The 27,665-nt window shown below is 41.1% G+C and overlaps 1 protein-coding gene across 9 annotated transcripts in view; it reads right to left on the reverse strand.

The window, feature by feature from the left end:
* The window catches only part of GRAMD1B (GRAM domain containing 1B), a 150,252-nt gene that overhangs the window by 95,698 nt on the left and 26,889 nt on the right, over positions 1-27,665 (reverse strand). For 7 of the 9 annotated variants that reach the window (XM_068659496.1, XM_068659501.1, XM_068659499.1 and 4 more), the window contains one exon: positions 27,217-27,636. The exons of 1 other annotated variant lie outside the window; for it this stretch is intronic. Coding sequence is in view for 2 of the 8 variants with exons in the window: in XM_068659501.1 (XP_068515602.1) it covers positions 27,217-27,242 (26 nt within the window). In the remaining 6 variants the exon portion in view is untranslated. Of the gene's footprint in view, positions 1-7,346; positions 7,595-27,216; positions 27,637-27,665 lie in introns of those variants that run through there. One more of the 9 variants, XM_068659500.1, reaches the window with a different exon arrangement.

Below are 27,665 nucleotides of genomic sequence, written 5' to 3' on the forward strand. Positions count from 1 at the left end.
TGCAGCATCAGGAGGTAGAGATTATTTACAGTAAATGAGTATGGAAGAGCTCTACACAGAGATCCAAAGCACTGCCACGTGCAGTGAATGTCACAGTAGATGCCACATTTACCATGCATAAGCAGAATGCTCTGAATACGCCCCTCAGGCATAAGTTTTACCTGAGCATGCATATGCAGGCGTGAAACAGCTGATAAATGCCTGCAGAACACACTTACAGGAATGTAGCAGATTCCTTACATCTTACAAACAGTCATTACAGATGGTGCAGAGACAACAGATGCCTCCCTTCCACAGTTAACTCTTCCCAGCAGCGTCTGTTACTACATTTTTTTCCGATGCCTTTGCTGCAACCAAGTAGTTTACAGTGATGGCTTAACTGGGCAGGCAGCTAAGTACTGCAATTATCCCAGCCAAAACCAGGACAGTTATACTACTAATTGGAAGTTGGAAATAAGCTATTTTTTATGTATACGCACATAGAATTTCAAGTGCCATAGGGTCTCTTGCTGACCTAGTTCCTAACAACTGCTGAGGATCATTAGTCTGCAATGGTCATCTTTTAATGAAACAGCCTGTAACTGCCAGGTTACGTCCCAGTTGCCAGGAGTCTGCTTCTCATATCTTCCCTCCAAATTATCATGCAGTTACACTCTTTTGAGACGCTCAGGAAAAGCAAGGTCACCAACTCAGCAGAGGCACTCGATCACGATCAGATCCAAGTGCTCTGGGGGGAAGCTTACACTAACAGTGCCCACACTGTGCTCCATTTCACCTGTCCCAGGGCTTCAAACGCCAGCAGTCACAAACTGAACAAAGTTTTCTTATTCTTTCATTTGCCTTTCAGTACGAAAGCAGCAACAAGATCAAACAGATGATACTTCTTCAGCTGTCTAGGTTTTTATAGTAATATTGAACAATCATGATTTCTATGTTTCTATAATGAGAGCCTACCCAGCAAGCATCTTCGATCTGAGAACACAGAGGAAAGGGTTGGCAGCACACATCACATTTTATACCCTGCAAATTGTCTCAGCAGTTCTCACGGGATTCCAACCAGCGTGACAGTCTCTGGTAAGCTGAACTATCTGAAAAGGCTTTCCTTTTTTTTTCCTCCCTTCCTGAATGCCAGGGAGATGAGGCATACATGGGTTAGGATTGTTGCTGAGATTGGGTATCAGGGTTCCAGGGACACAATCCTATTTCTCTCATTTGCCCTTCAGGGAAAGTCATCTCACATTTTGTCACAGTTTCCTTGCAGATAAAATTGAGATTAAGATAGCTGCCTGACGTGTTAAAACTGTGGAAGTTTAATTTAAGAAAGTATTTAAATCACTTGGCCACCTTCAGGACTAATCAAAACATACAGTCCGGGGAACCTGAGTTCACCTGAGCCAATGGAGCTGAAGATTCCATGGCCCATCACCACCAAGAACAATTGCAGTTCGAAGCAAGGATTCTCTTCAAGGTGGTGAATAGAAAAGCAAGACACTGATTTCTTTCTTGAGAATCTGGCTGTTCATGAGCTAGGACATTTGTTTTGGTGAAAATGAAGAATAAGTATTGCAAATCCTACTGTCCTCATTTTATTCCTTAGGAAATTTGGGCAGGGGATTGCACTATTTGTTGAGCTTTAATTCGCAGTTAATATCTCCAGTTGTATTATTACATCTTATGCTGATTTTTCTACTATCACATCCAGACTTAGAAGATGTGCATAATAGGAAAATACTCTCAAATTAAACATCACAATGACTACTTTAATTACGTGCTCTTTGCTGTTGGTGTCTTTGTTAACAGCTCCTACCAAATTTCATAACTACTGTCACACGCTTACTGGGATCTTCAGTCATGGGTGAGTTACAAAATGGAAGGACATGAATCTACGTTCAAAGTCCTTGTTAAACCAAGGGCCAAGAGAAATCTGAGGTGATGCTATTGCATGGAATACTATCTACATGAAGAAGAAAACAGCCTAAAAATAAAAATACAAGGTATTAGCCAAACCTAACACACACAAAATTACAAGCTACTTGCTAAGGGTGCTACCTTTCTCCCTCATTTTCTCCTTGTTCTCAGAACAAGGCTTTTATGTGCCATCTAACTAAATTTGAAAAGACAGCATATTGAATTCCCATTACAGGTCTGTTTGCTGACCATCTGAACAGTGGAGTACACAGAATAAATCACTTATTCACTCTGATGTTTCTTGATGCGTCACGAATCCCTGAAACAACACGCATTTTACACTTGGTCTGGGTTTCTTTTCCTGCCTTCCATGTCCACAGCACAACAGGTTCTCTTAAACCCCAGTATGGCAGGAGCACAGCACCACTGCTAGGGGAACCTGCACCAGCAGGGCCCTGCTGCTCTCTAGTGGCTAAATACATGTTGCCAGCCACTTTAATCCCTAGCTAAATATTACTGTCTTGCGGAGAGCCCATAATTCCAGCCATCCACAACAGATCTCTCTAACCTTCAGATATCTGTCCACCATTGGACAGCAGCACAAATCCCTGAGAGATCACTTGAAGCACTGAGCTGTAGGTTACCAAACTTTTCAGACCCTACAAGCCACGCTGAGCGCCACAGACATCTGGCACATGCCTTGTAGGGCCAGGGGAGGGCCTTGCCAGCGAGCAGTGACATTTATCACAATGCTCCACAGGTCAGGACTGAACTAGGGATGCTTAAGGCAAGCTGGATATGCTTGTCAAAGTCAGCATAAGAAAGTCTTTCTCCAAGAGCTGGGAATCTGGATTACCCGTGGAGTTTGTTCACTCACCTCGGGAACTGCATTTGAGCCCCTCCACACAAGCATTTCTTCATAAACTTCATAACCCAAGAGGATTTTCTTGCACCCTTGTGACATTTGCTTCTCCTCACACGTTCCAGTTGCTCATCTTATGTTCTTCAGGATCAGCAGTCTCAACACTCATACAGAAACTAAGGCTTTTCCCATGGGTCCTGCCTCAGTGCAAGATGTTCTGAAATTAGGTCAGGTTCACTTACAAAGGAGAAAAGCTTATGAGCAGGTGCTAAAAGATCAAGGACCAAACTGCCAGAGGAGATACAGACTGCAAAGCATACATGGCTAGAGCTGAGACTGTTTTCTGGTTTGGAGGGTTATTCTGAGAGTCTCTCATAAAAAGCAAGTCCTGTTCCTGGGCAGATATTCATAGGAAAAGCTTAAGGATCTAGATGTGTGCAGACAGGCTTTGCTAGCCAGGTGTGCAAGACTTGGTATGTAGCATTTGCTGAGAAACAAATTAATCCCTGGTATAAATCAATACAGTCAAGGAAATCACACCAGGAAAGATTCAGTTCCAGATTTTATCCCTCTTTCCTCACTACCTTCTACAGAGTTAAAACTATTTGTCACCCCCAAATTGAATTCTACAGGGAAAGTTGGTCCTTCTTTCCTTGTTCTGCTACGCAAATGAGAGTCAAAAGACTTGATAAAATGTGAAAAGCAATTACTAAGACAAAGGAAAACAAATCAAGACTTCAGCCTGTAGCAGATACAGGCTAGCTAAATCTCTGACAGACTGAATCAGACCTTTCAAAAACACCTGCATCTCCTTTTTTTTTTTTTTTTTTTTTTGACCAGCCAATTGAATCTACAAACCCAGGGCTCCTCTTTGGAGCAAACTGTTCTTGAATGTTAAAATGTAAACCGCTACTAATTTTAGAATGGGTTTTTGAAGAAGGAGGGACATAGGACATCAGGAAGATGCATGTGGGAACAGTATCATTCCCAGACATTTCCCAGACTCTTTACCTTTCTTAAAAGGTGCTTTAATTTTTCTACAGAAGGCTATGCAGTAGTTTTGAGAGACTAATTTGCAAGCAAAGCAACATCTCATTCGCAGGGTCAAATTCTGCCTGTGGTGGGAGTTGAAAGGGAAACAAGTCAATTCCAGCAAACAATGTCACTGCCCTTGGAAAAGACAAAGACTCTGAAAGCAGGAATAGACAAAACTCTTAGAGTTGTGAATTTAGTTTTCAAAGTTCTGACTCTTACTTACAAAATTATTCAGCTCCGAATCAGCATTTGAGTCAATAACCTCTGCAGGAATGAATACTTAGTTCCTCACAGCATCTTTTCATTAGTTATAAATATACCTGCCATTCATTCTTGCATGCATGCAATTTTACTCCCACTCCTCAGCCAACCAGTATTAGTTTCAAGTGAACAATGACATTTATTAGATATTTTTTTAACAATATTTCTGGGCCTCTCATCAGTGTGCTGAGGGCTAAATTGCACAATGACACCTCTGTAAAGGTGTCAGAAAAAAAAGCCCACATTAAATGGCAAAGAAAAAAGCCCCAGTAAGCAGAAGCTCAGCGAGGCATGAGATAAATGTCTTTCTTTAATACACTGGAATCTGGCAATTACCTACTTCGGATGAATCAGTGTCTCTGATGCGAATAACATCTAGTAATTAAATCTAAGGCACAGAGCTTATGTAAGTAGTTGATTTGTATCTAAAATAACCAATAGGCTTTATAATTAGGCACAGTTAAAAAGGTATTGATAGCAGTAGTGTGACTGCCAAGTGCCAAACAATTCCCAAATAACTGGGAGAGTAAACCTTTTGGTTTCAACACTAAAAGTGTACTAAGAAGCAAATCTCTTTCCACCTTTTGGGATGGAGGCTGGGGACCTGATGATCGTTGTTCTTTTACATTAAGACTTAGTCTGCCTCCAAAGCCAATGGCTGTAAATTCCTTCTCTTACCTAAGAGACAGGATCTGTTACATTTTTCATCACAACTCAAAGATGTTATGTTGTCTTCTAAGTCACATCACTGGGGTTTTAAGTTATGCCTTGGTTTAAGCTTGTTGGAAAGCAACTTGCATGCCTTAAGCTTTTATTTAGATCACCGTATAGAATTACCATCAGAATCCCAGTGAAAAATTGCAAATAATAAATTCAGCTTTCACCACAGGTGAAATTAATAAATAGCTCTATCAACTTCCATGTAACATAACCATGGCATGTACTGGGGAGTGCTTTGTCTGTACTCATGTACTTCATTTCTGCACAGTCGTGGTTCAACAGGAATTTCAGATAATCCTTTTATGTTACAGAACTAACTTTCACCAATTTTCAGGGGGATTTGTTCTCCTGCACTAAGTAGCTTTTGTGACAAGAATAACTGTTAATGTACCTTCTTCAGGGTGTTCAGGTTCAGTGGAAATAAGTGCTGTGCAACAGCTAATATTCTGTTTTTCCAAACGTTGATGGACAGACAAATCAGGTATACAAAAGCCTACAAAAATAGTTGTCTGCCTGAGATACAAAAACACTTCAGCAGCTCAGATCAAGGCGATTACCCATTTCGTTTAAAATACAGAACACTTAATGAGGCAGAAGCCCGGACAGATGGGCAAACAGACTGGGTCTCGCTCCTTCAAGTAAACAGCATTCAACAGCATCTGCAAGACATCCAGAAGGTTTTGTCACACAAATAACCAACATCTGTCAGTCTAACATCACATAAGCAAACTCACATATGTGAAAAACGGAGGTTCTGTATCTTAGCTCAAGGAAAAGTCCTTCTCCAGAGGAGTTGCACCAAGCTTGTGAACATACACAAGTCCCTGGGAGTAGGACTCTACATTTCATCATTGGTGTTTCCCACATAAAATGTATTTTAAGGCAACTGCAGGAGTTTGATACCTACTGAAGTGAGCACAGCAGGAACACTTCCTCAGGAGGTGCTTACACAAGCCATTTTTTCCCAATGAACCTACACCAAGAAATTAAGGACAGCAATACAAGGAAAAACCGCAATTGACTCATCTCAGAGAACTTATTAAAAACACTTTTAGAAACAGAATCAACAGAGAAGTGAAACAGAGATGTAAAATTAGAGCTCAGTGTTGCAGTGTCCGCCCAGTGAGAGCATCACAGCTGCTCATGCAGTAACACAAGCTGAGTCAGGACTTGTCTCCTTCCCACTACCACAGTTGACCTCGGTGATGCGAAGAAGCCTGGAATCAGCACAGGCTCTGTTTCAGGTAGGACTATTCTCAGCTGTGAGGGGTGGATGTGACACTTTTCTGTCTCATTTACCAGGCAGAATTTACATGCCACACATTTAAGTCTTATCCAAGTACAAAACTCAGGGCTGCCTATACAAATTGCAGGGCTGCCTGCAGCAGAGGGATCAGCACTAAGAAACACCTGCAACATGCCATGGACATCCCTAGCTGCACTCCAGAAAAGATTTGAGCATTTCCTCTCAAAAATACGTGCAACTGTGGTCTGCACAGCATCATAGGCTGTTAAGAATCATGTAAGTGAATTCCGATCTTCTCTTCAGCAATCCTCCTTTTAGCAGGCGGATTATTATCCTTTGCTTACATGATATATTCCAACAAAGTCTGACCAGCTGAAGTAGGATAAAATAACTCAAATCATAGCTCTCCAAAGACTGCCACCAAGACCATTTCTGATGCTTGATAACTTACACTTCTTAAAAATCAATGAGGTCTACTAAATAGGAGGGCAACAGAAACACTGGAAGCAAAGGATTTATGCCTATTTCTGGACTGCCTACAGTATATCCTTGGTCAAATCTTTGCCATAAGTCTCTACATAATGGAGAAGACACCTCCCAGGAAAAAAAACTTCAGCGATCTAGAACAAAACTAGACAGAAGCTAGATATAATTTAAAAAAGAAACAGATCCATTTTACTCAAACAGGCCACAGTTCAACTAAAAGATGGGAACAAGGTTTAAATAGCTATCCTGTGCATGCATGAACTGACATCCTTGAGATCACTTTTCATATTTCCCTGAGCAATTCCATCTGTCTTAAGAAGTTCTAATTGCTTACTCTGTAATCCTTAAATATCAACATTTATATAAATACAATTCCAATACAAATATTTAAAAACATTCGATAAACACCAAAACATTTAAATAAATTCAGCTGAATAGCGTTTTTGTTAAGAATCACTGTTTCATAGATTTGGCATGTAACACCATGCTGCTTCTTCTGTATAGCTCTGACATTCCAATTTCGCTACCAAACAACTCCACATTTAATGTAGTTCCCTTCAGAATTACAAAGCTCTTATTGTTCCATACTGCCTGACTTAAAAAAAAAAAAAAAAAAAAAAAAAAAAAAAAAAAAAAAGACTTAATAAAACAAACTACAGTCAAACCTGTGTAATACGCACTGTCGCACACTCTCTACTTCTGCTTTTCTCCCTTTTGGTAGGTGACAGTCTTTGATCTAAAATTGCCCAAGTTTAAATACTTAGATACTTGGTACTGTACACATTTCAAGTAGCCAGCGTGAAACTCACATGGTAGTGTAGCACTTACAGGGTTAAATGAACAGCAGCAAGCATGGGCAGTCTTCTGTGGCTGTCTTCATCAGGGAAACCTCTAAAACACAGCAGTGGATTCATTTCAGCACCTTTGGGAGCTGCAGTGGTGTTGGAGTGAAGGCACCCGGTGTACGGACTTGTATGTGGACAGAGGAGAGGGAGGGGGAAACAGAGCAGGAAGGATCACAAGGATCATAGGAAATCCTGCTGAATGTAGAAAGAGAATCAGGCAGGATCTTCCGTGGCTTTCCCTCCCTTCCCCCTCACTCCCACCACTATCTTAAAAGCAGTTTCAAAGCCAGAGGGAGCAAACAACAAGGCTACAACTAATAAAGTTCGCATTTATAACACCGTCCCTAAACTTAAGGCAGTTATAGACAGTTAACAGCTTGCTCCGGCATTTCACCAAGCACAGAAAGCAACTGCAAGCAGCGACTGCTGCCGCAGCAGCTGCCACAGGGGCCGGAAGGAAACCAAGCAGCTGGCTGTAAGGTGGCTCTTGGGCCCGCAGGCACACGCTGAGATCACCCTCACATCGCTTCTTCTAGCAGGCAGCTCTCCTGCAGTGCATCCTTCCTAGGGCAGGAAGCAGCACCAGCAAGAGATGTGAAAGGAGAGGCGATGGTAAGAATTGTGATGTTCCTCAACGTGCTTCCCCCCACGCTCCCCCAAGTCACTAGGGGAGTGCAGCAGGAATCTGACTCATAAGCAGCTTTCCTCACTCTTGGGTGCTGCTTATGAAAATAAACACACAGGTTAAATACAGACTTGTAAACGCCGCTGTCCTCTATTCCTAGGAGTTCTCCCACAGTTCTGTAGCTGCATGGATGTATGGGCTCCAAAGGGGCTTCATTAATTTCACACTTTTTTTTTTTTCTTCTCCACACAAATTCAGAATCAGGATGGTCACAAATCCAGATCATTAGATCTCTCCCATAGCTTTGGTCTTTGCGAAAGAAGGCAGGACCAGGCAGAGCGATGTTTGCATGCTCAGTGTGCAAGAAGACGCTGACAGCTAAGCCTGGCTCTGCAGGAGGACCTACTCTCAGCACCTTCTGCAGCTATACCACTACGAATGTGTGGTTGTGTACACACAGGCTCCATTTGTACGCACACAGAGATCACTACAGAGCACGCATTTATGTCCAGCTACAGATACATACTTATGTGAATGGCTCCCAGCAGGAAGCATCACCCATTTATGCTGTCACCCACCAGAAGCAACACGCATCTGTTCAGGCATGTCCCTATGAGAGAGGCTCTCTCAGTGACCAGGGCATATTTTAATAAGCTATAAATCAAAAGGAACTGTGAGATTCTTAAAAAAAAAAAAAAAAAAGAGGTCATTTCTCCCACGTAGGACTCTGCTTAGTACATGCAGGACCATTCTGAGATTATTAAAAAGATTAAAAATTATTCACGGATCTAAGATTAGAAGCTAAGTATAACAAATGTCTGAGCACGAAATAAAGGGAACTTGTCAACGAAATCCTCAGGCTTGTGCGGTGACAATACGAGGGAACAAAAAGCAACTTGAAGCTCACGATGTGAATCAACAGCTGCCGGTAATCCAAGTAGCAAAAATGCACACAGGAGTTAAACTGATCACTTACCAGGCCATATCTACATTAGTCACTTTCAGCTCAAGAAAAGGCAAATGACAAGAACACAGAGTTCTATAGTTTCGCAACAGAAGACTGAAGGCCCACATTTTGCAAGGATCACATCATTTTTCTTCAGGCATTTCTTTAATGCAGTAATTGATAATCCACCTCCAGACACTCACAGCACTTCAGCCAAACTCGCAGAACTTTCCAGGCTACCCTCTATTTATGAGTCACTAGCAGCACCCTCCGATCTTCCTCTCGGTTAATACCACTGAAATACAATTCCTAGTCACGGAAATGACAGATGTACCCAGGGCTAATTTTCTTGGGAGGGTTTTTGGCAACTTTTCTTTCTCTAGGATTCTTCAAAAGATCTTTCAAGATTAAAGTCACAGAATGTGATCCAGAAATCACTACAAGCAACAAAACCTCTCCAACTCAAGCAAACCAAGTAAAATCCTAGAAGCACAGTGGGACAGCAGGTACATACACGAAGGACGTGCTTACCCTTGACCATTCATCCTGACACAAATGAAATCAGTAGTTGCTGTTAAACACACGACATTCAAATAGTTGGCTGGGTTAGGGACAAGGAGCAGAACACAGCAGACCTGATGCAGTCAGCGCACAACCTGCCTCCACATCCACCCATGGCACTTGCCCTGTGCCCACCCCACACAAGGTTTGTATTTTTTCTCACCAGTTCCATCAGTCTAGACCTTTCACATCAGCCGTCACAGGCAGCGCCTCGAATCACAGCCGGCTATTTCAGCCCCAGTCATTTCCTGACCTCTACACAGCTTCCAACACAAGCGATCGCCGCTTCCTGGCTCTCCCGAAATTACGCAACACTGCTGGTGTTGGCGACTTTCCCATAATTTATGGTGAATACTTGATCCCATTCCTCCTCCCCAAATAAATACTGAAAGCTGAAAGAAAAGAATATTCCGCTTTGGATCTAGTTTTATTATTTTTAAATCATTCGAATTTTATATATTATTTTATGAAATATTTTTAAAATAGTTTAAAAATAAAAGCTTATGGATTTACAGTATTTATTCCATCTTTCTAGAAGACTGATGCTAGATATGAAATTACACGATACCGTTCATTTTTTATCTCAATGTCATTACAGCTATGCACAGCGTGACAGTTCAGTTAACCGCTTGAATTTTTTTTTTTTTTTTAACTGTAACTTTCAGAGTTTGAACTTGATTAAGTCAGACAGTCCCTCAAGCTTTTTTCACCATATTTAACATAAGTTAGAACAACTAATAGGGCAGTGAACACTGCCATCATGTGTGTTGTGAGCATACATTCACAAGTGGGGCTTACCAAGACTCAGTTCTTTCTTAAGATACCCTGGGTCCTCCCTCAGAGGTTTCCATGGAAACCTGAAATTATGTCTATAGGGGAACAGAAAAAAAAGGTTTTCTAAGGTATGGATGAAACAGCTCCATGGAAACAAGCCCTGACTGTCAGAGGGGGCTAAGGGAGGCGGGCTGCGTGGGCAGGAACAGGGGGGATTGTCACCTAGGCACGTGGAGCAGGAGCCACGCAGACCCTTTGGCCATCATTCAAACATCTGCTGCTTCGAGACTGGCACCATGAGACCTGATGGCACAGAGCTCTAGGTGTGCTTGAGACCACTACGTACCACTCGGAAACTCAGGAGCCAGTCCAGTGCAACTGGGCATGATTAAGTATGGCCTAAGCTAACACAGGTAAGGAGAGGCACACAACTGCCCATGCATACACCATCTTATTCCCCAACCTAATAAATCTCCAGAACTGCTCTAGAAAAAAAGCACGGGGAGATTTAATGATAATTTTCATCTGCTCATCTACAAATACTACTGCAACAGCCTCTTTTGAAAACTTCCTGAAAATTCCCGTTTTCTTCAGAAAGTTAAAGACAAAACCATACCAGTGCACATTATTGCTGTCACTGACTGTAAGACCCAGCTACCCCGAACATCTAAGCATGCTGCAGTTACCCTGCTTTCTCTGTACAGCACCGAGGTAGACATACACTGCTATCTCACATTGAAATAAGCATTTAAATGATCAGAAGCCTGGAGTAAATGAGTTGAATCTGATCGTTAATCAGCACACGCTAGTCCACTAACCTCAGTTAAATTTAATTCCATTTGAAACTATCCAAGCAGCTATCTGCTCTTCCATTCCCTAGCTGAAAATCAGGAACATTATCTCAGCCAAGACTCAATTCCTTCGTTGAGCACTGATGAGGACAAGTAAAGCATAAGAAACATTCAAATATGATAAATTGACTCAAATTCTTCACAGAAAAAAATCTGAGCTTTTGCAACATCTGGCTGCTTTGTCACCGATTTGAGAAGAAACATTTTGTGCAGAGTTAGGAAAGGTACAGAGTTAAAGAAATAGTCACATTCCAACCTTTTTTCTCAGTTCTTTTCCATTCCTTTTCCCTTTTCCGTTCTCTCAGATTATATTCAACATGAAGGACCTTTTTTTTCAAACACAGTCTTGGAGGGTCACTTTAATCCATGCAGATACAGCCCTGAATTTGTGAAATGCTGTGAAACAACCCCCAGTCCCGGCTCACGGCCAGACAGACTACGCACAAGGAACTCACTAAGGCTTGTCCTACTTTTTATTAAGTTAACATGAGTCAAGACTTTTCTCTAACACGATCAGAGTTCAAAAGTACACACTATGCCTTGCCCTATTTCATGCTTTTCCAACCCTACAAGACAATTCTCAAACTTCTTCCTGCCTTGCTTGCTTTCACATTCCTCCAGGTGCCTGCCAAAACTTAACTCACTTCACACTTTTCTCATAAAAAAAATTCCCTCTTCACAGCTCAGGAAGAGCCTTACTTGTCTATCTTTCATCAAATCCCATTCTCTAGATCATCTCTCCTGCACTTACAGATTGTCTATTTACTGCTCTGGAGAATTCAACTTTCTCTACTGCAGGATATTAAATCCAATCTACGGAGGGGGAAAAAAACAGCATCACAAACAGAAGGCAAATTTCAGTTCACTGGAACAGAGCCATGGGGTCACAGCTCAAGTATTATGTAAATAGGCTCTCTCTGTGGAGCCCAATTCAGTTATTTTAACCAGATGCTTATGAAGAGAATCAAACCTGAGTTCTGGGCAAAAGGCTGGCTTTACTACAGGGAGAAGCAAACAGCATAAATTTCCGATTTGAAGTCATAACTTTCTGAAGCCGTTGGTTTCATTCAGACAAACTTCAGTAAAGAAATGGTGAACAGGAACAAGTACATAAGTCAAGAAGATTAATTTTAAGAAGTAAACACTTTCCAAATAAAACTATGCTGCGTGCAGCTTCCATGGACACCTGTACTCCTCTAATAATCACCCTTTCACATCTCAAAAGGACAAACAAGTTTTGCTTATCTTGGACTGCCAATCATACAGCTATATGGATTGGATAAATAGAATGTGGATAAATAAAATGTGGATAAATGCCACAAACATACACATTAGTCCTAAATATATGGGCAATTTTCATTGCAGAGTTCCCTAGTAACTAATGCTTTAGGCTTTTGTCTGAACTTCACTCACCAATTCCTTTTTCATTTTTCCCAGAACTTCCAGAGCTGAAGCCACTGCATGGCTTTCAACAACCAAAAGATTTAAGACCACCGCTAAAGCTTCATTGTTTACTCTGCATCAGTCCTCAGCATAGCATATTAATCTCTCAAGTATTATACCTACCCAGTCCTGAAAATTAAGGATATTGGTATGCTTAGCAAGCATCTGTTCTTCTCTACACAACCACGAATCATCAGAAATGTAAAATTCAATATATAATGTAACACTCAGGCGCTAAGCACTGGAGCTTTGCAGGGCCTCAGGCAAGACATTATTTAAATGATAATGTTTTCCTTGGGAAGACATGCATACAGAAAATTCTTTTTCCTCTCAGTCTCAAAAGTACCAAATATGTATTCCCTAACAGCACCTCCCAGCCCAGGCTGCACCTAGGATAACCAAGACCCAACCAAACACCTGATGGTGAATTCCCCACTTTCTTCAAAATTTATATTTGTCACCCATATTCCTTGATGACCTAACAATTTCAATGTTCCCATAATGTGAGAAGTTCACATTACAGCCTGTTTAGTATCTTGATTGCAGAATTATATGCTGTTATCACCATGAAGATGGTGGTTTAGCACTACAAGCAGAGGGACAGTGTCTGGAGGTTTGCAGTAATGATCTAAATGCAAGAAAGAAAAAAAAAAAAAAACAAAAAAAAAAACAAAAACCAAAAACAAAAAACAGGCATTCTTCAGGGCTGCATTTCTGAGATTTAATACTAACACTGAACAGAATTACATTGACAGGCTGCAGAAACATTTATCTTTTTTTTTCTACTCTTAAATGGTTTTCCAGACTCCTTGCATTATGTTCTCCCCCACTTTCTCTTCAAATTGCTTCTTTACTTGCACTTCTATCCCATTCTGATATGTTAATGTGCATCTTTTGTTTATATTGTCTGCAGTATATAGAAGCTGAGTTCTCAGCCTTTAAAAAGCTTTTAAAAAGCTTTCTGATTTTTATAACAGGATCACTGCTTAATCCAAAACACTCGTGTAGGTGTAGGAGTTCATGACTTCATTTCCTCCTCAGATAAGAATTCCAGTCAAGGAGAATAATCTAGCTGAATGAAACCCTTAAGAAAAAGATTATCTTGGGAATCCTGCTAAAGATCCAAGGGTGCTAAAGAAAGGAACAACACAGTAACGATTAGCAAGTTATTGAAGAGCTTTACTAGAACACACACAGATGGCACACAGACAGTCAAATACTACACATACATTTTTTATGACATTTTGGAAGCAGCACATTTGGATTTGAATATGCCAAGCTGTTACTCAGAGCAGCTTACTTGCCATCAACAAAGCTCTACCCCATTTATTTTCATATTTAAACACATCTGCAGCACACATCTTTGAGCATGCTCATAGTAAAACTATTAACATGGATTTGCTATATTGCTGTGATTAGTTTTCCTCTCCATCTTCAGTCTGGAGTTAGCCAGGAAGAGGCCAAAGGAAAAAAGTAACCCATGAAAAGGGGACCTAAAGGAACAGACACCTTCTTTTAATACCCTTGGGTATGAAATCAGTAATTTAAGTGATCTTTAAACATCCCTGTGAACTTGTCAAAGTTTTTACGGAGCAAAGTCCAATAGTCTTGTGCATTCTCTATCCACCACAGAGGAAAAAAAAAAAAAGTGTCTTCAAAGAGGTTGAAGACAGTCTTGTCTTCAACCTCTTTGAAGACACTTTTTTTTTTTTTGACACTTTGCTGTTCACATTCTTACAAACCCATACAACAGATGAAGATGCCCAATTCCCATTTTTAAAACAGATCTAAGTGTCCTTGGGCAGTTTTGCAGTCAGCTATAAACTACTTCAACAGAATCCTTCTCCATGGCACTAATACACTGCACAGCAGACCACAAGATCCATAAGAACTGTGGCATGAGATACTAAAATAGGTTAAATAAAAGCCATTTCACTTTGTTTTTATTGGTGGTGGTGTGTTTTTTTTGTTGTTTTAAATGAAGAATCACAGCTGGTGGTGTTGCTGCTGCCAGAGCAGCAAGGGAAAGAACTCTGGTATGAATTTGTGAATTTTCAAGCTGTACATTAAAAAGACACCAGAAGCATCAGCTCTAACCCTGGAAAACAGAACTGCAAGATCATTGAGCCAGTCACCACGGCCCCTTTAAATATACCCCAGGCAACGCTGACTCCCATATTGCTGCTATAAACCCTAGGCCACCCTGAGCTAACCTCATCCATTTATGCCAGAGATCAGACTCTTATTATTCCTATATTTCTAACAGTCCCTTTAATATTAAATTAAATAATCTTACATTAAGTTGGATCATGTAGCAAAGAGGGGGAAGCAAAATGCTCTTGTGGACAGGAATTCCAGGTCTTAGCCACAAGCAACCTTGTCTCAATTTCTTTTTACCTTCAGGATGAAGGGCTGTAGGACAAGGTATGAGGCATGGCTGTGGGAACCAGGGTTATTTAGCCTGGAGAAAAGGAGGCTCAGGGGAGACACCCTTGCTCTCTACAGCTACATCAAAAAGAGGCTGCAGCAAGGTGAAGGTTGGTCTCTTTTCCTGAGCAACAAGCAATGGGACACGAGGAAACAGCCTCAAGTCATGCTAGCAGGAGGTTTAGTTTGGGCATTAGGAAACATTTTTTCTCTGAAAGGGTCACGAGGCATTGGAACTGGCTGGCCAGGGAAGTAGTTGAGTCACCATCCCTGGAGGTATTCAAAAGACACGTAGGTGTGGTGCCTCGGGACATGGTTTGGCAGTAGACTTGGCAGTGCTGAGTTAATGGCTGGACTGGATGATCTTAGAGGTCTTTTCTGACCTAAATGGTTCTAGGGTTCTATAAAGGGATGTCTCCAGGGAGTCAAGTGCACCAGTAAGCAGATCATTTCAGCAATAATTACACTTGACATATAAATTATAGCCCAGAATAATTTCATTTAAGCTTTCACTAAGTAACAGGAAAACATAAATCAAAAAACATCCTAGAAGAATGACAGGCTGACATGGCAGCACTGTTAAACTACTTAGATTCCTACATTTTATAAGAGGCCTGTGAGTGAGGGTAGGGAAGCTACAAAAAAAAAAAAAAAAAAAAAAAAAAAGCTAAAACCCCTGTTTGTTCACCTCAATTGCCTCTTAAAATTAGCAGGTTAAAAAGCAGCCACTGCAGGATCTCACAGTAACAGGCACATGAAAGCTATGCTGCATTTAGGAATAAACAGAACCATTGTGCCATGTCACTGTGGAGGTGGTTTTCAAGGACCTGGATTTTGAGCCAAAGTACTTAAAAGACATCAACCTTAGTGAAAGTTGCCGTGGTTTTTTTTTGTTTGTTTGTTTGTTTTGTTTTTTTAAATACCCAAAAGGTTCAAAAGGTTTCCTTTGTTGCCTGCCTAGTCCTGAGATGCACGGCCACTGTGAAGCTTTGTACTCAGAGATCTTCAGCCATCTCCCTTCTTTTCACTTCCAAATTCAAGCAGCTTTATTTGGCATTAATTAAAGTTTTGACAGCAAAGTCAAAGGAGAAAGCCAACTGGGGAACACCACTAGACTAGTTAAGAATGGTATTTGCCTTCATGGTAACAGCAGCCACCAGAAGATTAAAAGGGCACTTCCTTCCTTTCTGGAAGGCTCTTTTTTACCTTGGATGCATTTTCTTCATACCCAAAGAAATACTGTCATCAGTCACACCACCTGGCCCACTCCACTCAGTCTCAATTTCTGCAATTACTCAAAGGAGACAATGAGTGAATAGATGTAGCCACAGCAAAACACAGACTTGCGGTGACTTGGACAGCCTTGCAGGACCACATTAAAAAACAAATCATTCAGGCAAAAGTTCTTAGCCAGCATAAAGTGGAACAGCTCCAATGATTTCAATATAGCTGCATCAGCTACTTGAGCTGGGGGAGCTTGGCTTTGTGTCCCCCAGCTGCAATCCATATCATCTGCGCTCTAACACTAAGCACGCTCCACCGGGAAAAGGGAAGTTGGTTTGGCATATAAAACACTACTGAAGCTGAAAAGTTCATTTTTTATTTCCTGTTCCAGTTAAAGTTTCAGACGCCTAGAAAATTCTGTGCTCATTTCCCCCATCGCATACTGGGATAATATCTACCCAAAATCAATACAATTATTTTTTTCAGCTTTAGAGCCCAAGAGCTCATACAGAAGCTAGGGCCCCATCTTTCTGAATGTTAACTACTCATACACCCTTCCTCAAAGATGCATTAAGAGATAAAAGGCTTACCCACACAGATAGTCAACATACAGCTGACCTGATCTATCTGCTTACTCCAGCTACAAGATTGCAAGAGAGAGATTGCTTGGAAATGGAGCACAGGCATCCCAGACCTCTAAGGGCTTGTTAGCTCAGGGGCAGCCCTTGAAAACAGAGCACTTCCAGACCAGAGCAGATAAGCCCATAAAGCACTGCACACACAGCTCCAAAAGGCTGCCAAAAACCGCAAGTGCTGAGTGGCCTCCAAGCAGGGCAGGGGTTGAAACATTCCCAGTCCAGAGGATGAAACTGCCTTTAAGCTTCTCAAAGTTAAAGCTTTAGGGACACTGCCCCGTTTTGCTCCCATCCAGCTTGGCCAAGCAACAGATCGAAGAGTACAGCTGACTTGGAACCCCAAAGTCTCATTAAAATAAAATCAGATATAATAAAATCAGAAATAAATAAAATAAAATTCTCTCTCATTGGACTACCAAGGTAACACTGGCCACATTTCATTCTCCTTCCCCTGTGGTACAAAGGAGAAAGTCTTTTGACGGACTGCTCTAATACTAAGCAGGATTTATTTATTTTTATCTAGTCTAGATCCCCAGTGTTTTCTTTGGCAAAGGTGAGGAAGAACAGATGTTCAGTTTAGATAAGATTATTGACAAATACTGCATATGGGTTTCCTATCCTGTACCAAACAAATTAAAATGAAAGCCAATGAACAAGATAGCACAGATTTGGTGACTGATTTTGGAATGCAAGCAACCCAAAAATCACTGAAGAAACTAGGCATCGCCAAGTGTAAAACATCACAAAAACAAGTCATTTGGCTATAGACATTTCCTTGACCTGCAGAATTGGTGTCTCTAGTCTACCGATTTTATCTTGCCAACCAGGCAAAACTTAGGAACAAGAGTGTTAAATACTGGTTGAAGTACTGGGTTCCCCAGAGCCAGGAAAGTCTAAATATTAGTAGGAAAAAAAATTGTAGAAGCAAAGAACACTCAGGAAGAATAGCCTACTTCATCAATTTCTCCACTAAAGAGAAAGTTTAAGCATGTACATCTTGGCTAGATGACAGCAAAAGAAACTGTGGTGACTCATAAGATAAAACATCATGCAACTCAAGTTGTTTAAAGAGGTCTCCAGAGTGTGAAACAAGGAATAACGGGATAAAAATGAACTAAGGGAATCAAGTGGAGGTTTCTTTCAGTCATAACACAGCTGAAATTAAGGGTGGAAAGGTAGGAGAAGGGTGTGGGTTGAGGCAAAAATAAGGATCAGGACCATTTGTAAAAGCCGTGTCCAGATCCAGGTTGCAGTTTCCAGCCTGGTGATCAGAAACAGATTCTTCTGTAACCATTTCCCAGCACAAAGGGTGGAAATTTATCTGAAAGAAGCAGTCTTTCCCATGACTTTCATTAGGACTGGACATAACCATGCAAATCACACACCAGACACGACGAAGAGTTGCTGATTTTCACCATCCTACTGCCCACTTTTCCAGTAGCCCCATTTCAACAGCATTTTCTAGTACAGGGTCTCTAAGACTGAAGTAAAGAAATGATCGCTGACTTGGCATTGACAGAAGACAAAGTGTTTAAACTTTTTTCTCTACAGAGTCTGTTGCTAATCCTGCCTGGGGTAGTTTGTGTTTTCCAGCACAAAAGCTGACATTATTACTTGCAAGCTACTAAGTATAATCTCTCCTGATCCAGGTAAATTTGCTCTTTAGTTAGAGCCTTTCAGTATTTATGCTCTGAATACTCAGGATGAGGTTACAGCAACTCCAAACTCTATTTCCACTTCAGTAAAGTCTCAGAATCCACGAAAAGACATACAAATTACCAAACTGATGCTTGTGCACTTGTCAAAGTAAGTTCGTGAGAACAACCCATTGGCATTTTTAGTATTTTAAATAAAGTTCAATGTTTCTTCTAAGTACCCTAAAGGGAAAGTGACCCAAGGGAGTCCATAACAGAGAGTATACATTGTAAGAAGAGAATGTAGCTCTGGACACCTCAATAGGAAGTTAAAAGGATTTGCAAGTCATTTATAAACAATGTTTAGAAGTTGTGTCAACAAAAGGAGAATCCCAAAGTCAAAAGGTGACCTTTAAGCATGCCTGATTTGACACAAATTACTTGCCCTCTGTACACCACTTTTCTTATGCATAGTATAGGGATAGTGTAAAAAGCCCTGATGCCCATAAACTATAAGTACTAGGGTAAAACTTCATCACTGAAAGGTAACTTCTAGTACAGATGAAGTCTCACTCCTCTCCCTACAATGTGCAATTGCAGGACAAACTAATAACACTAAATGGGTTTGACCTTAACAGGCAAACATAACACAAACATTTCAAACAAGAAGAAAGGTGCACTGACTTCAAAGAAAGGACAGCAGAAAGGTCAAACTGAAGTTGCATCAAGTGAGATTTCCCTGGATGTATTTAAGAAATATATGGACATGGTGCTTCAGGACAAGGTTTAGCCATGACTTGGTAGCATTAGATGATGAGTGGACTTGCAGACTTGTGTCTTTTCCAACCCAAACGATTATATGGTTTTAAAATTGAGCAAGGGAAAGAAACAGAGAGGGGTCAGGCGATAAATATAAATCCGGTTAGTGTCTCATTCTGTTTACCTCTAAATACTTTTTATTGAAGTCTCAGCACAGGAGGAAGAAGGAATCTGCAGGAGGCTTGCCTCACTTCAATGCATGTGCGCATTTCATATTTCCTTAGAACAGCATCAGAAGTTTTCAGACTTCTGAGCAACCTAGGGCTCAAGCCTATTTGTTGCTCTGCTTGCAGTAACTATTTACTAGGCACAGAGCTCCTATTTTTAGTATCACAGATACCCTGCTCACCTCATCACACCACTGTCTCCACAGTACCTGGGCTTAGCAGGTGAAGATAAACTCAAGCTGCAGTTGATGTCTAGCTTAGGTGCTTATCAGCTCACAAAACAAGGCAGATCTGCCCTGCCTAAGCACTGCCAAAACACACTACTGTCTTTTTAAAACTCCCAGTCACTGCTCCAAGGCCAGAGTCCCTGAAGCATGTCTTCATTACCCGTTTGATGTCTTCATCAAACGCTGCAGCTTTTCACAAAATGTTTGTTACCTGGATGCAAATGTCCCAGACTCATACTGTACAATGCATCATGCCAGCTTGGGGGTGCAAGGCATTGGTGTTCAAAGAAAGCATCCAAGTGTATCAATAGTATCATGATAGTTAAAAAAGGAGACTTTGCTCCGATACGTATACATGAGAATATTGATCTTTACCAAGCAGTTTTGATAGCTAGACAACATTTATGCAGAGGTACATCCATAGGTGCCACCAGCAGAGTGCTCAGTTTGTGAACCCCAAATGGAGAAATTCTCTCTTGGAACCTTAAAACACTCAAAGAAATCTACCTCTGGTTTATAGCACAGTAATACCAGTATCCTGGCCAGCAGCCTTAAATGTTAAGATTAAGGATTAGACCCTAATGAATTTAAAAAAGGATCACCATGTCTCTCACTCTCCACAGGAACTTTTCTTTAATTCAGGATAAAAGTATGCATTGTTCCGTGTGTGAGTAGTCCCTTAGGCAAAAGCAATTCTTTTTTCTTGAAGGCAGCAGCACATTTTAAAATAACCCATTATACTACAAAAAATAATAGTTAGCAGATGTCTAGAAAAGCAACTGTTTTCAGGACAGTACAACTCCCTTCATTTTAAGAAATACATGCATATTTGTAGATAACACAGATACATTCAAAGGCTGTATTCTTAACCCTTTGTCATGCCAGATGTTGCCACGTGGGCTGTTCTGTGCAGTCTAAAAGATGCCACCTTTGTGTAAGGTCCTTTATTTGAACTTGCCCTCTGCCTCGCGATAGTTTTACTCAAGTTGTTTCTAAAAACTGCAGTCTAAAGTCCCAGTCAGGAGCCTTGCACATAGATAATCTCAGGTATTTAAGTAACTGTTTCAATGAACGTAAGATGGAAGAGGTATACCTCATCTACCTCCCTCAATTTTCTGTCTATAGTTCAATCGCCTTGCCTTTCTAGCACTCAGATATTCTGCCGGCAAATACTGCAAGCTGAAAAGATCATGAATCATTTGGGGACAAAAAGCGTATTAACCCAGCAGTGCTCTCTCCTAGGGCCCGTCTCAGCCAACTAGAAAGTCATTAGTTGGACTCACTGCAGTTTTATCTCGATCACAGCAGTGCAGAGCTGTTCCTTGATTAATCTTGTATTTCAATGCTGATTATCTGATGATATTTAAGTCTATTTGTCCTCTTTCCCTGCCACAGAGCTAATGAAAATCGTAAAGAAAGAATAACAGAGTTCCAGGAGTGAATTTTTCTATGGTATCATCAAATAACCTAATACATACATTAGGACATGCAAGCATATGAATACTGTTCTTCCTGACCTCCCATTGCATATTTTCCACATGAAAGGTGCTTTCAATGAAAGATATCCCACATTCACAAAAGAGGAACTGGAGTGGAGAAAGCATGTGGCTATACTGCAGTCACTAGGTCTGATAGCTAGGCAGAGTTACTGTAACTGACCTAGTTAGAAATGGAAATGTGTGCAAGAAAGCCGCAGAACCTCACACTCAATCAGCGCTACATCCTACACCAGCACAGGGAGCCTTTGGCTTCACTGCCCTGCCCAGCTGTGCTCAGTCCTGCCAAAAGCTAAGATCACTCTGAGCAGTAGTTTCTGAGCTACCTGGTTGGTTTAGCATCAGATGAGTAAGGCTTGTGGGAAGACATCTCCCTTCCCTGTGCATGCTCTGTTCCATATTTTATACAGTTAGCCTGAAAACTAAGCCTGTCACATCATGTAAACTGTTCCTTTCGGGATGTGTTCCCTCTTTGCTGAAGGGCAAAGGGCAGCAAGGTTCCACAGCTCAGGGGTCTTTGCCCTTTCTACTGTGTCATGTGTCACAACAATGAGTGTCACACCACAGGGAGAGACGACAGCTTGTTCTTTTACATTAGCTTCTCTTGGATCACACCAGGGCTGAATATGGTCATATTTATCTCTGAACAGCATTTCCAATCTGTCTTCCTGCCAATGCAGTATAGATAGGAAGCAATGAGCACTACGTGATCTATTTATCTCACAGGAAATAGGTAGGGAAAAGAAAAACGCAGTTTGGCTGTGTACATCATTGGAAAGCATAGCAACCCACGACATGAAACATGGCAGCTACAAGGCTAGAACACATCAAGTTTTCCCTTGTCTCTAGCAGATAAAAACACATGCCCACAAGCATGACATTTTCCATCCCTTACAAGACTCACTCTGTTTTAAGTGTGAGTTTCATCACCCTTATAAAAAAAAAAAAACAATTGCTTGATGTCCATCTTGCCCAACATCCAAGATCTAAGAGTAGAAAAAGTTAAGTGGGAGAGGAGGCAGAAAGATATGGGCATGTGTGAAAAGTGTTGGAAATAGCATCAAGCTGATAACAGAAACAAAGCTGTGGATCAACGGGAACTAGATTGGCAATACAGTTGAAAAGCATGACGCCTATGTTTGTTTACAGATAGGAGACACTGAAGTCCACATAGGTCACCACCCACATTTTGGGTATCCTGTAGTGGTAGAATACCAGATTTTGATTGTACAGCACCATTTTCAGCGCTCAAGAGACTCCACAGCAACACTAGTGTAGCACACTGCAGAATTAGGGACTTTTCAACCCACAGCACTGCTGTGCAAGGCTGACTAACTCCAACAAAAACAATGAAGCGTTCTCTAAAGTAGAACAGCACATCAGCAGGCACTGTGCTGCCACAGGCAACCGGGCTACCATTTTGTTTTGTAGCCAGCTTTTAAGTCAAATCCTATAACCGTACATGAGAAAGCCATTAGAAATAGTCTGACAGTATTCAAAGCTAATTAAAGGGGTGCAGAATGTGAAGTCTTATGGGTTGTCAGTGGTAAAGCTACCACAAGCAAGATACTGTCTCTGAGAAGTCTATCTAAGCACTCTAGAGCAAAAAGAAACTATAGTGCTAGACTAGTTATTGCTTCCAGACTAACTACTTAAGGTGTTATTCTGTGGAGTTGTAATGAGAGCCAGATAACCTCCAACTGGTATTTATCATTACAACATCCTCCAGGAGGCTGCTGTTATCCCCATTTTGCCTGCCAGCAGCTGAGGATGAGCACAACTAACGTTCAACAGCTAGCAGCATATCATCAAATGGCTGACCTGAAATGACTTGCTTACAGGCACTCCAGTGGTCAACAATGGATCAGGGACAAAACAAGCCTCTAAGTGTCCTATTGCTCACTCTCTAACCAGCTGGTCATTTAATTTAAAGAAAGCTTAAAATATAGATCATGCTGTCCATCTCCCCTATAAGAACAGCAGCCTTTCGTGAACAGAAGAGCTAGACAGCAGTCTGCAGGATTACAAGATCAAAAACAAACTTAATTTTCACACTTGTTAGCTTCAACATCTAAAATGCAATGAAATTCAGCATATATATACCCAGTTACTGACTGCACACTGGACCCAGTTCAGTTTTTATACTGACTTTATATCCTATAAAGAAATGTAGAGATCAAGTATTAAACCAATGCCTTTAACCTCTTCTGCACACACTTTCTCCAATCAAGACTTATCAGAGCACAGAAACACGGGAGAGTTCAAAATGGCATTTCATTTCTGTAGAAACTTTTCACAGTATACAATTTCAGGTTTTTTGCAGTATACAATTTTGTTTTTTGCTGAAACTTGCAGCAATTTATTAGTAAACTTGTTTACGACAGTGCTGTGCATGAAGCAGCTCAGGATAGACGTGAAATGAATGGTGCAATGAGCATTCATCTGTATTATGAGATTGATACACACAAGTCAAGTTCATAGAAAGGCAGCAGACATGACGTGACAGTATGAAAGAGGGGAAGCATCTTGCTCTGCAACACACACCAGCAGTGGGCATAGAAGTATTTAAGCATAATGCACAGACATGCTGAACATATATATTTATTGACGATTAGAGTATTAAAATCAGACTTGGTTTTAATCCAAAAATAACACATGCCATGAAAGCTCTTGAGTATGATTGCATTCTTCAGGTCAAGTAGACCTGAGCTTTCTCACTCATGTTTTCCTCTATGGCTCCTCCTCCTGCTGCTGTTTTACCTTACAGTTCAATCCAAATGAGTTTCAAGTTCTTCCTTAACCAAGAGCCCAGAACTCCAGCACCCCTCTCTCTATCAGATGTGGCTGAAGAATGGAAATGAGTGAAGCTTGGCTTTCAAAGCCTATTTATTAAAAATAATAATAATAATCAGCAGAGTGGGGATATAGCCATGGTTTAGATATTTCTTAATCACACAATTAAAAAACGAGCAGATACTTCAAAAATATTAAGTAGCTATATTGAACAAGTTCTTGAACTCACTGCTTATTCACCTCTAATATTACAGTCCAGCTACAAGAATAGTATTTCCTGGGGAAAAAAAAAAAGTCAATTATAAATTGTCTTTTATAAATGAAACCTTTATAGGAAGTGCAACCAAATATGATTATTGCCTATTGGGTCTTGCACTTTAAATGCAGCCAAGACCACTTCCTGGGAATGACATCTTTGCCTCCAAGATTCAGAATTTCTTCAAGATGCAAGGTAATCAGAATTATACATTTTCTGCCCTTTGGCAGCAAGCACAGCCTTTCTATAAATAGTTCCTAGCTCTAGAACTCCCTTGCTAGTTAGCATCCTGTGGTAGGTATTACAGACTGTACAGATCATCCAGGTCACAAACCACATTCCTGCTCAAGTGAATTAGCAGAATCCATTTTCCTTAGTGAAATTTAAGAAAAAAGACACTTAAAACTTAAAGCCAACTATAAGGCATGGGGCACGTGGCAGCATGACATTCAAAGCCTGTACATTCCCCAAAGTTCAACAGTTTTGCCTTCTCTTTAAGGTTGATCTCCCCACCCCACCATACACATTTGTATGCTATTTCCATGGTGCAGACCTCCTGTCTCCTCTTAGCCTAATGCTCTGTAACACCTCTCCAGGTCTCAGCAAGCACTGTTTCATAGGGAAGACACGGAGCAGCTCCAGTGCTAACTACAACCAACTGTTGTTGCTCCAGGGCATCAGTGCTAATGGCTAATGAGGGGATTCTCCATTTTCCATATCAAGGGCCACCTCTCAAAAATGGGAACTCCAAGCATTTCTCTACTCATAGTGGATTTTTAAGGCAGACAACGGGTGGTAACTACAACGGTATTTTGTACTGAAGTAACATGCATTCTTAGCTGGTGTTTAGTAAGTGAAAGCTAGGAACTCCCATACTATTGTAATAGATAGCTCAGGCCCTTGTTCTTACCTGAGGTATTAGATTTTTGCACAGCCTATCATTAACCTAACCAGCATGCCTCCTTGGCACAAGAGCCTCATCAGGTGTTCCCTCCTAATAGTCCTCTGGGTTCCCCCCTAAGTCCTGGCTGCTAAGGGTTCTTGATTACGGATTTGCTAGTGAAAAATAGCTAAACCACATGAATGTTACTGCTAAACATTTATATTGTCAAAAGACAACTAATGATAAAAAGAATAAGTGACTGTTTTCTTTCCAGCACAGGCAGCAAAATGGGAATATTTATTCCCCTATTTCCATACTCAGCGGGGGAAAGTCAACAGGAGCTTCAAGCCTTGAACTTCCAGATTTGCAAGACCTGCGCTAGCCTTGTCACTGGTACCCACCGAACACAGATTACAAAGGGAAAAAAAAAAAAAAAAAAGAAAAAAGGAACTATTCTAACCCAGACAAAAGAGCATTCTTTAATTTATGAGAATTAATATAGTTCTATAATAAACCTCTTATCGTCTTCCTAATAGTTTTAGGCTTATTTGGGAAAGATCAAAAGCAGGAAACATTAACAAAACACCTCTGATCTTTTTATTGATTTTAAGTTTCTCTCATTTGCTTCTGAACATCTTCACGAAACGTGCACACAGGCACAAAGGATTATACATCACATGATCGAAGTTTTTATTAGATAGATGAAAGAGAAACAGATCAGCTCCCCTCAAACTGCAGTGCTCTTTCACTGCTGTTTACATGCCTGCAATTGCCATTAAGTAGCTGCAGAAGATACTAAAGCAAAAATGAGGGGAATGCCTCCTAGATCTTAAGCCAATGCTTCATCCGTTTTTCTTTGAGATTGAAGTTTCAATCAGAATCCCAATGGTTTGAAGTTTGTTACTTCTGCATTCACTCAATACTTATAACCATACAGGGCTAACAAATCCTGTCTTTCCCTTCCGCTTCAAAAATTTGAAAACCATTAAGAGAATCACAACCAGTTAGCAACAAAGACTAATACTGTCACCATTTGAAGCCTAAGGCCCACTTCTGAGAAAGGTGTTGCTTTTATGAGCCAAGTATACTCAGTGAGTAATCAATGTGGCCAATATCCTTGCCTTGCTCTGCCCATACTCCGGCAAGGGATTTTGGCAACTGCTTATTTACTCTGCAAAGTAATGCCTCCTCTCATACATATATGACAGTGAGTTCATGAATTATGCAAGATATTCACAACCTTGTTCAAGTTTGTTCTAAGAGCACACAGCTAGCTATGAAGCATGGTCAGACTGAATTTGTTGTCACAGCTTTTCTGACATGACCCAAATGAGAGGGCTAGACTAACCTGCTGCATTCAGTACCCTACTAACTCTCATTTGCCTATGTCCAAGGCAAACGTGCAAACTAAGAATACACATTAACAGCTAAATCTTTCTTTTCTTTTTTTTTTTTTTTTTTAAAAAAAAAAAGAGTAAACCAGATAATATTAGAGGAAAAGACCTATAGAAATAAGAAATGAGCACAGGGAGTGTAGAGCTTGATTGTAAAACTGAAGCAGTATCTGCATAATGTTTTGCAATATCCAGGAGGTCCACAAAACACTGTGTTGCTAAATATACTACTGGGAAGTATCATCCTTCCTGTGTGAAGGAACATGACTTCCATTCTTCCATGGTGTGTAGTATGTAAGTATTGTGACTCCGAAAGACATCTCAGACAGTTAAATATTATGAAATGAAGTGAAAAGTAACCAAATTTCTTATCCCTTCAAATACATAAGGCAATCTTTCCCATCACAGCCTTTTCAACAGTCCATGTTAATAGCTTTACTTTGACTTGCAGTAACCTCAATGCCCCGAGAAACATAGATAAAATGATACAAGTCTCCCCTCAGGAAACATCCAGAGGGGAGATGTCCCCAGAGACCTACACTTTTTATTCCATGCCAAGAGATCAGCACAGTGATTTTTTCCCACAGACCATCCAAATCCCGTGCCTACAGTACTGCCACTGACTCCCAGGGTTACCTGAGCCAGATGCTGGCCAGAAAGGGGACAAGAGTAAGGCAACAAATGTAGGGCTGTCTTACCTGGCTCTGCTCGGAGGGGCACTCATTCATCAGCCAGCCAGCACCAGCATCTCACAGCAGCAGCCAGAGTCAGACGCCACCATGCGAAGGGAAGATCCCCATCCAGAGAGGCAGGATACGGGCTCAGGAGGAGGGGACCCTTCGCTGTGAACAGGACACCAGCTCCAGAGATGTGAGGTCAGTGACAGGCAGCAAACAGAGCCGAGAGCTGCTCCACTCCTCCTCTCACTCTGTAGCACATCTCTCACTGCCAAGTACACACGCTGCCTGCACAGGAGCTGTGTGCCTTGTTAACCCTCTTCTGGCTGTAGGGCACGAAGCAGGAGCTCCCCTCTTAGGGGATCTTCCTTTCCAATCCATCCTCAGTGCTGTTCCTGTAGAAACTCGTCACCCAGATCAGGTGGAATTTTGCAAGGCGATCTAAAAGAGATTTAAAGGAATGATAATGA

The sequence above is a fragment of the Anas acuta genome, chromosome 23, assembly GCF_963932015.1.
Source record: "Anas acuta chromosome 23, bAnaAcu1.1, whole genome shotgun sequence".
NCBI classification, from domain to species: domain Eukaryota; kingdom Metazoa; phylum Chordata; class Aves; order Anseriformes; family Anatidae; genus Anas; species Anas acuta.